The sequence below is a fragment of the Eimeria necatrix genome, genomic scaffold, assembly GCF_000499385.1.
Source record: "Eimeria necatrix Houghton genomic scaffold, Enh_scaff910, whole genome shotgun sequence".
NCBI classification, from domain to species: domain Eukaryota; phylum Apicomplexa; class Conoidasida; order Eucoccidiorida; family Eimeriidae; genus Eimeria; species Eimeria necatrix.
Genome location: NW_013654709.1, coordinates 4936 through 15036, shown reverse-complemented (window position 1 = coordinate 15036; position 10101 = coordinate 4936). Strand labels below are relative to the sequence as shown.

Here is a 10101-nt window from a genome sequence, read left to right as displayed (position 1 = left end):
AGAGAGAGAGAGAGAGAGAGAGAGAGAGAGAGAGAGAGAGAGAGAGAGAGAGAGAGAGAGTGCTACTGAAGAGGACATATGGCAGCTGTCTTGCATGTGCTAATGCCGTCGGTTTGCGGCACGACAACACTAAACTACGGCTTGACAGTAGTGCTTCAGAAAATACCGCCATCTTCAAAGCCATGACCGCAATATAAGTATATATTGCTACGGTACATCGCACCATTACAATGTGAGAGGTATGAGATGCTAGACTGCAAGGAAGAGTGTCTCACATAGCGCACAAACTTGAGTTACTCCCACCAAAGCGAGAAGTTAACAGAGAAAAAGATCAGTACTGGAGTAGCCCTATACCAAAAATTGCGCCCGACGCAGTTTTACTCATCTTTAGGGACTGTAGCTGCATGCAGCTCCAATATATCAAAACAAACAGAACGAATGAGCGTACTTCCTTATGCAGACGTGTTTGCCTTTATTATTAGTGTTAGAAAGCTGAAATGCGCATTTTTAGTTTGAGTTATTCTGCTTTTACTCGCGAAACCGGTGATACCGGAAGAGAGTTTGGAATATTCATTTCATTGACTGTGACGGGTAGAAATTGACTTGTGGACTAGGCATGATTGTAGCTGCACGCGATGCATATAGTAAGTCTCTTCTGCATCATCTTCGTCATGGGAGAAAAGCAGTGTTCTTTGCCTGAAGATCCTGCTGCGAAATTGTGTAGTGGTGGAGGGATATGCCACTTTACATGCTTTTCCCGCCAAAACATTCAGCAAGTCTCTGCGTCTCTGCACAACAGAACTTGAGAGGCCTCTTACGTGATAAAGGGTCTGGTTTCTGCTTGTAGTCAGTGCGCAATTGACATCCGCTGGCCTTCATCAACTGTGGAGAAGAAGTACTGCAGTCCCACAACTGCACGCGATGTAGCCCACATAACACAGCAGCCAAGCTTTCTAGATGCATTTTTGGTGGCTGAAATGGCGAATGCGCTGCATTTAAAGAGCTGATACACTGGAAATTCACGGAGCAGCACGATACACAGGAAGACCCACACCAAAGCTCCGCCCAATCCCTGTCGTTTTGGATTTTGGTGAGACAGCAACTGCTAGACCAAGAATTGGCTGGATTCTCTTCAACTTGAATTGAAAGTGTCTAAGCGCAAGAGCAAAGCAACAGCAACGCAAAAGTTAGATTGATTCAATACATTTTGACATATAGGATACTAAAATATCCCTCAAGTTCAGGTGCTTTCCTGCAATGAAGCGATTACAAAGGCAGCAAGCAAGTAACTGTGTAGAGGAGCAGTCTCTTGAGCGCCTATGCGCTGAGAGTCTCCGCACCAGAGATGCTTCACAGAGGCGCTTCCCTTACACTACTGCCACGAAGAGTGCCTCTTTTGTCGCTATAACGCCATCTCCAGCTCCAGCAGCACAACGCGTTTCGCCACCCCATACAATGAGCAAACTCTTCACAAAGGACGACGAAGAGCTGTTGACTGAACCGCGTTGGGGCCAGGGCGTAGGATGGGTGGGAATGTACACGTTTCTCGTGCTTTGCATATATCCAGCAAAGACTTTCCTTAAGCCTCAGAGCCACCAGTAAAAACAAGCTTAGCATTCGCTCACTTTTCGAGCAAGTATCCGAATGTGCATTTGTAAAGGAAACTGCCTTTTGAAAAACCAGCCTTTCAGCAGCTGCGAAATGAGTTGTAATGGCCCTAATTGCTTTTATCCACTACTACTACAAGAACCCCTAAGAGTGGCAGGATAGTGCAGTTGATGTTTTCAGAGAAAGCTAACAGAACGCGGGACATTGAGAGTGAGTTCAAACAACGGCGGCTGCCTAGCTATTGACGGCTGCACCGCAGGCTTTTGCGTGGCCTGTTACGAAGGCACTAAAGAAGAACGCAAACGTCTGCAGCAGGGGAAATATGCCCTGCAGGCGACCTTTAAAGTAAGACAAAGAGAAAATCAGTGAATGGCAACTCTATCAATCCATCTACGTTGACCCGCGACTTCACATCCGCACTAGTTTCCGTTTACGTACTTACCGAAAGGAATGCTACATAACTCGTGTTGGAGCGAGGAAGCTCACTCACAAGAAATTCTGCACAGCGAACACTATGCCAAGAGCCAAAGCACTGCCACAAGCGCTGCTCCGTGTTCATTTAGGTTTCTCCAGGTGGTGCTTTCGACGGCCAGGCCGTCTGTATACTCTTCGATATGATGAAGGTGATGAAAACTACCTACAGAGCTAAACGCAATACAGATCCGGTCTATTGCTGAAAGAGAGACTAATGTTAACTTTATTCCGAAAAATTCATTCGCCCACTTTGTTAAAGTGCAAGAACACTTTCTGTAACTCGTCATTCAGGCTGGAGACCTTAGCGGCGTTTGTGACTTTTGCTCACTTCAAATCAACACGTCGTCCAGGTATGGATGCTACATTGAATTACTGTCGTTCCCTTTGCAACACCTTCGCCCTGCATGCCGAAGACATGTGAAGAGTATTGAATCTTTTCTTCCGCGAATCAATTTACAAAATGGGATTTGATCAGAAAATAATAGTAGACTCTTCTGTCAGTAATTAAATACCTAGAGTAGAGCTGCAAGCATAACGCAACGTCGCCGAAACGCAAGCGGTTGGCCAAGCACTTGAGCGTGCATTATTTGGTGAAAATCGTCCTGTATGGCATTATCTGGTAATGTCATGTAGGACCATTCGGCTTGAAAGTCTTGTTCCCGGAATGGCGCCTCGACTTTTGATGGTAGGACAATAATGAGCTAAGTTTTAGAGAGCAAAGCGCTGGCTATTTCGGGGTGGTCTCCTTTTTCACTTTGCGTTCCACCGCTGTCTTCGATTCGTTGGGACGGGTTGGCCGAGTACTGGGTTGCAGGCGGCCGAGAATGCTGAGCTTCTACTACCCCATACATGGATAACTGTTGCAATACACTACGACTCTGACTCCATAAGGTATTTCGCTGCTAACAACGTGCCGAGTAAATGATGTTCTTGCCCACTTGTGAATGCTCGATAATCTTCCATGAAGACATATCTTGATATATATAGCAAGCTGCTAGCATCAGGACTAAGTGGTCCTTGAAGCAAGGCAACAAACATCCGCTTTTACTGATATCTGACAGCTTGTGGATTCAAGACTGCTGTTTCGGCCAAGATATTAAGCTTCGTCGAAACCCAGCATATATTTCGCCTAGTATGAGCGTCTATAACGGGCAAGTGGGGATTGGCGTGTACGGAATGACGCGCATTATAGTGAAATGCTTCAGGATTTTTTCCATTGAGAACCCCCCGGAAAAAGGCAAGATATGTTCAACGCAGCATGCAGGCCTTTGCAGCGTGTGCCAAAATGCTAATCCGCTTTCAGTGCATAACCCTCGAGCATTCAGTCCGAGCTAAAAGCGTATAATACACTTGCATCCTTCTTGCGCTGCGTAACTTTTACAGGGACTGGCACTCAACGATCGCTATCGTATTTCGATAAGATAAATTCTTCCGTACTCCAGTACGATGAGCTGAAAGCAAGAAAATGCGCTCAGTACTTGACAAGCCACGCTCATGTATTTTGCACCAATCGACTCTAAAGCTTCATCTAGGATTCAGTAGGCTGAGCCGCTAAATGAGGTGCATTTGTGCTTTGTAGGGAAGAGGCATCTGATGAGTACGAAAAATACGATACTGATCTGATGCACTTGGTAGAGCGCGAGCTCTTCTGGCGGTGTCCAGGTCTGACACTACTCCCTACTCTGCGAGTAGCTGAAAAGCAAAACAGCAGTTAAACGAACGTCCAGAGGAGTGCTATGCTTAAAAATCAATGCATGGATGCCCATTGTTCGTCGCACATAAGCTGGCGGCGCATCAGTTTTGTCATTATGGGTCGCTCAAAGGTATTTAACAACTGCAGGGACAAGTTTTAAAGACATTATGGGTCTATCATCTGCAAAATCTGTGCTGAGGGAAGCTGTGCTCTTGCCCCTACAAATGCCGGATATCCTTACCGGCCTTCTGGAGCCGTCGAAAGGAGTACTTCTTTTTGGCCCGCCTGGCACAGGTGGGCACCGGTGCGCTTAGCCAAAAGCTCTTCCACTGTAGTCCGAACGAAATCTCGGTCATCCTTAAAGGGCAGTCGTCAAGTAAGAAGCTTTTTATTCGAGGTTCCGTGCGTTCCACTAGGGAGCAAGCGCCTATCAGGCATGATTCTGCTTGCTGCCTAAACAGGAAAAACTATGCTGGCTAGCGCTGCCGCATCCGTACCAGGAGTTTCACTTTTTCGCTGCTCACCCGCAACATTGGTATCCAAGTGGCGAGGGGAATCAGAGAAGATGGTTCGAGCCCTGTTCAACGTGAGAGGCTGCGCCGATGCATGCGCCACACAGCATTTTTTTAAAGAGCAAAATCCTTCAAGCTCGAGTCAAAAAGCTACTTGGCACTTCTAATGCCTTCTCAGGTGGCACGTGCACGAGCCCCAAGCGTTTTATTTTTTGATGAAGCTGACGCACTATGCAGTCGTCGAGGAAGCTCTGAAGAGCATGAAGCATCGAAAAGGTTCAAGGCCGAGCTCTTGCAACAGATGGATGGCCTGTACCAACAGGGAAGGCCTCCGCCTAGAGTACATGAATTTGAAGCACAGCCCTCACATGGGAGCAATGATCACTGGAAGTCGCCTCATGTCGTTGTCATAGCTGCAACGAATTCTCCATGGTACAGAGAACGAAAAAGTTTTATCAAGGCATCTTTTCGTGATCTAGAACGTCGTGGCACTAATGTTGAAAGCCCACCACTGTGCTTCAAGATTTTTCAGTGATGCGATCTGTATCTGCCGTGATGCTCGGCCCAAAAACCACACTAGCTGATGTAAAAGTGTGTGACTCAGGGACTTGGATGAGGCTTTGCGACGGCGTCTGGAGAAGCGCGTGCTCATACCCTTGCCAGATCACTTCACCAGAAAAGCCCTACTCGACCATTTGCTCAGCCAGCAACAGGTAAGTTGCAGAGAGAAAATCCTCCTCTTTCTGGCATGCGAGGCACTGGCAGTGGCGTGGAAATTTGTTTGTTAATAACAAATGCGCAGTGGAGTTACACTGCTGCTATATTATCTCCGCACGTTTTTTATACATTTGCTTCTAGAACCTTCCAATCTTGCATGCTTGCAGTTGGACAGCACTGCAGATTTAGAAGAAGTGGCTCGGCGCACTGAAGGATTTTCTTGCGCTGACCTTCGCAGCCTTTGTAGAGAGGCTGCAATGCAGCCGGTTCGTCGCCTCTTGAAAGATATTCCTGAAGACTCTATTGAACAAGCCATAGATAGAAGTACTGTAAGTCTCCCAGGAATCCGTCCTCATACACTTGGAAAATACGCTGCAATAAAATATTTGATAAACGATAAGTGCATACAGGTACAATGAAAATGTTTTAGATGCCAGTAAACATTGCACTAGCATCAGAGGCAGGAAAATATGCACACTTCCGATACAAGTGAACTTTATATGCCAATGAACATGACGAGACTAAAATCTAGAAGCAACAGATGATGCACATTCCCGCAACCAACCTTTACTTTTTGCCGACTTTTGTCCTATTGTTCAGTTTAAGCCGGTACTTGGAGCTGCGGACTTTGAGTCGGCGCTCCAGGCTACGCGGCCGTCTGTCAGCGCAGATGCTGTCCTGCGATACGCTGAGTGGGGTGCAACCTTCGGATCAGGCTAAAGCCTCTGTGGCGCAGGGGAACGTTGGCTGTTCGTTTCTCTCCGTTGAAACAAAATGCGCCGTCAGAGCTTCGTACACTCAAGCTCCCTGGACGAAGCTTGAAGCGATATCCACTATCTTTGTTTATCCTCTGCACAGCTGTGTAACAACGTATTTTTACATTTGCATCGAGCGTTCAGCGACTGTTCTACTGCGAAAAATATCGCTGGAGACAGTAAATGCAGTTAGCGGCGTTCCAGGGAATGTTGTCAGCTCCACCAAGCCCGGTTCAGCCTTGAAAGGGCTACCAGAGCGATTGTGTTTCCAATCAGCGCCGCAGTATGCATAGGCAAATCCATGTGTTTTCTTTTTACCTTTGCTTTTGGATGGATTCGTACACCAAGTATGCAATAACGTTCTGAGTGTCTCATCAAAAGACGGAGCTCCACCAATAAAGCAGGAAGGGCCGTCAGTTTAAAATGCGCGCTCCAGTTACTCGATGCATTTGAGGCGTGCATTAAGAGACTCGTATGGCGTCAGTGTCGAGTACAAATGATTCAGAGAGAGATTCTTTTAGGTATGCAGTAAAAGTAATATAACGAAAGACGCTGCCACTGCCACTCCGCCGCAGTCAAGAGAATCTCCCAGACGGAATTTCCCGATGGTTTCACCCATTCGGCCCCGCCTCTCTGCCATCCGTGGAAAGGTTCGGACCAGTAAACCCACAAATTACTTTTCTCATTTGTCTTTAAGAGTTGCATATTCCTTTCGCACTGAACAACTGTATGTATATCAGAGCAGAACCTCGGCAAGCTCTTCCTGCTGCCTGGGGTGAAGATGACTGCCACTCAGCAACGTCCATTTCAGTTTATCTTGCTCTGTTTAGGAGTTTCATGCAGAATTTAAGAGGCTCCTATGAACCGAGAACACGCAGTTGCACAATTAATGCATGAAAAAGAGACCACAACACACTTTCAATCCTAATCAGGCCAGCACGGGGAAAGCAAGGACCCTGAGTGTGGAGGGACTTTTTAGGAAACTGGAACGATGACTGCTTTTATTGACAGTTTGGTATTTGTTTCATGAGATATGCGTTGAATGTAGAGGATTTGTAAAAGGGCGCTGCATTCGTGGGCCAGGTAGTAACGTAGTAGCAGCAGAGAACGCTGTGCAGTCCATTTGGGGGCTACTCCGGAATCTAAATTTTTTCTTTTCCGGACCTAGGAGTCGCAGTACCTGCAATACTTGCCCTATTGATTCACACCCAGGCAGCTTTTCTCGGTAAGGAATGCACCTGCGCAACGGACGCGTTATCGGCCCAACTCGGGAGACGTCTGCAATGTCCTCAAGAAAAATGCCCAGCGGGCCACCCGCCCAACATCGTCATGCTACCCCGAAACCTACCGTAGCAGAACGGCCGTATCTGCATAAGGGGGAGCCCCAGCAGGTGGCACCTACACTTAGTGTTGCCGGTCTGCCAGCAGACAGTCCGTATGTTACATGGAACTAACGCAACTCCGCAGCGGCTGTGTTAAAGAATGCTATGGGGGGGCCGTGGGCATCATGCGCAGCATTCCCCATCCTTCCTGAAGATGGTAGTACTATGCAGGCCTTTTTGTTGCGCATCAAACGACGGTACACACCACTGGGATTAGAGCCCCGTAACTGGGGAGCGAGCTTATTGACCACCTTGTGGGCCCAACCTTGACTTATTGGATGCATTTAAGGCGAACTATCGATTTAAGTGGCTGGGAGGCGGTAACGCATAGGCTTTTGGAAGGGCTTGACAAGACAGGGGCAAGAGCAGTAGACAGCCCACTAGTCCCAGGGCTGAGAGGGCTTTTAAACGACAGAGCCTAGGCGTGGTTGGAAACTTTTGGGCCACCTAGCCACGGCAAAGGGGTGATGTGTGCAGTAGCGACTGTACCTAATACCATTCCAGTCTCCTTCGGATGGGGAAGCAAACTACTCAACACGGAGGATAGAGCTAATACAAGAGATGAGCATGCGCAAAGGGCTAAACCCCCATGGAAAATGCGGTGGGAGTCCCGACCTGCACCGATCCGGAGAGAAGAGGCTTCGTGCGAGAAGAGGGACGGCAGCAGGAAACCTACAGAGGTAACAAGAGAAGGCTACAAGCCAGAAGAAGCAAAGATTGAGCCTCAGTGGTGGCGGAAGACTTCTGCGAAGGAGGCTTACAACAAAGGGGGAGCACTGTTTTATGTGCGTGCGACAGCGGTACTCCGAGTTGACGTGGCAGGAAGTCCATGTGACGCGCTCTTGGACACAGGAACCTCCAGAAGCTTCATTAGTCCTAAAACAATCGAACAGCTCAAGGTCAAGGTGCGGCGACTCAAAGTAGAGCACAGGTTTAGAGTAGTTACCGGTGAACAGTTTTTCATTGATCATGTCTTGGCGGGGTTGACGATGTGGTGCGGACATGCAAACTACTCAGGAGACTTCTTAGTGGGGCCCGTTCCCTATGACTTAGTACTAGGGTTGGTTTGGCTGAATGGACATAAGGTGGCTTGGTACTTCCAGTCAGACAAGCTGAGAACCTATGTGAACGGCAAGTGATGCGAGCTGCCGATCTGCCATGACCGGTGAAGAAAAGCTGCAGAGAGATAGCCTTACCGTACTACACCCAAGGAACCCTGCCAAGCAAGCATATGAGACTGGCGAACATGACAGTGGATGAGGCCTCAATATGCTTACGCCCACCACCCAAAAGATATGTCCCATGCGAAGACGAAGGCGAAGGTACGGATAGTGTCGCTCGTTCGTCAGGCGAATGCTGGCACGAAGGGTCTCAGGGCACCATTGCACGGTTTGCACCTCATACTAGCTTGAAAACTTACATATGTTGCCCACGTCTGTTGAAGTTTTGTCTGGGGCCTTTCGTGTATTCTTACTCTGCTATCTGGGCCAAGCTCTCTATGAGGCGCATAGTTTAATTACTCCGAAAAGTGCTTGCTTCCCAAAATCGGGTTACCCGCTTGAGCAAAGGTCGTCGTACTTCTTGTTGCACATCAAGGTAGAAAAGGAGCAACACATCCCCAGGGAGCCAGCAAGATAATGAGCTAAAAACCAAATCGTTGTTTTTAAAGTGCATCTTTTAGATTGATATCGTTTTTATTCAGAAGTAAAGACGTGACGTCCGCTTGAGGGCAAGTTTCTCTAAAATTCCAGGCGGGCGGTACGGCGAACACCTGCTTTCTTGGCACCCGCTTCTACATTGTTCGCGAGCAACCGGTGCCTAGATTATCCGAATCAAACTAGCTGCCAAAGTCTGAATGCATATTGACGCCGACGGACTTAACTTTGCTTTGCTTTTGAGCAACTATTCTGCTCAGCCTAACGAACTTTTGAACGCTTCGCGCTGTATTCCACGGGATATGTAGCAAAGAGACAAAACAACTCCACGATACTAAACAACTCGGTCAGAGGGAAATTCTACTACGAAAACTTTTTCCACATCATTGGTAAACCTCTTAGCAGAGCAGCCGGCTCGAAGGCAACCTGTAATGTGCGGCGCCTACTGCTGCGACTACGCTGCTTCCTGCGCCTCGAGCAGGCGTACAAACTACGCCTAGCATAGCCCCATTTCTCGGATACTATAGCTTTATTCCATCATAACACAACAATTGTTAAGTGTTTCAAATCTGTCTCTTCGATTCGCCCCACTCTGGGAGCTCGCCTCGTGGGCCCTACGGGGAGGAGGCCCGCGCTGGCGCCGGCGCTTTCGCCAGCCTCAGTCTCCACACAATTTCCACACATTTCACCTATTCATTAGAACTAATAGACTGTTTTTCTTATTTTAATCCTATTGGGAGGGTTCTGTCCTCCTCCAGTGTCGCGGCCCCTTGTAGGTAGCTAGCTAGCTAACATCTCTAGGACACTAGCCAGCCCCATTGTAGTGCCTGTGCACTACACAACCAGTAGAGCGGTGCAGACGGATCTCTCATACAGGGGACCAGCGGCACATTTCCCGCGGTTGCTACTATCCCACGAGCTGTTCCGCATGCACCATAAGGGTTTCATTTTAAACAGCCTTTATGCTGCACATGGCTGGAGTGGCCCACAGCGGAACAGTGCCATAACCGCGGGGTAGGAACCTCTCTGCGGATGCCTATGCGCCTATGCACCTCAGAGTGGCTGGAAAGCAAAGTACACACCAATCAAAGCCTCACATCACTTCTATTGGAGAGGTTCCCTGAGCGTAGGGTCTTATACATACACTACTCTCACTGTAATTCTAGTTTAACGCAAAGTCTTGTTGAGAAAGCAATAGTAGAGAGATGCCAAGTGATGCTGTTTCGATATGGGGCTATGCCACTCTCCCCAACTTGAGTTGCAATCTTGCCCGCTAGTTCCCGGAGTGTGGTTTACGTTAAGGAA

General features: G+C 48.1%; 2 protein-coding genes across 2 annotated transcripts; both read left to right on the top strand.

Moving 5' to 3' along the window:
* Positions 1-1257: 1257 nt before the first annotated feature.
* Positions 1258-1602, top strand: ENH_00082600 (hypothetical protein, conserved; the record flags this gene model as incomplete). The annotated part of the gene is made up of 1 exon (XM_013583381.1): positions 1258-1602. The coding sequence occupies one exon, from the start codon at positions 1258-1260 to the stop codon at positions 1600-1602; it is 345 nt and encodes a 114-aa protein (XP_013438835.1).
* Positions 1603-7608: 6006 nt separating this feature from the next.
* Positions 7609-8280, top strand: ENH_00082590 (hypothetical protein, conserved; the record flags this gene model as incomplete). Its single annotated transcript, XM_013583380.1, has 1 exon — positions 7609-8280. One exon carries the CDS (start codon positions 7609-7611, stop codon positions 8278-8280), a length of 672 nt encoding a protein of 223 aa, XP_013438834.1.
* Positions 8281-10101: the final 1821 nt, after the last annotated feature.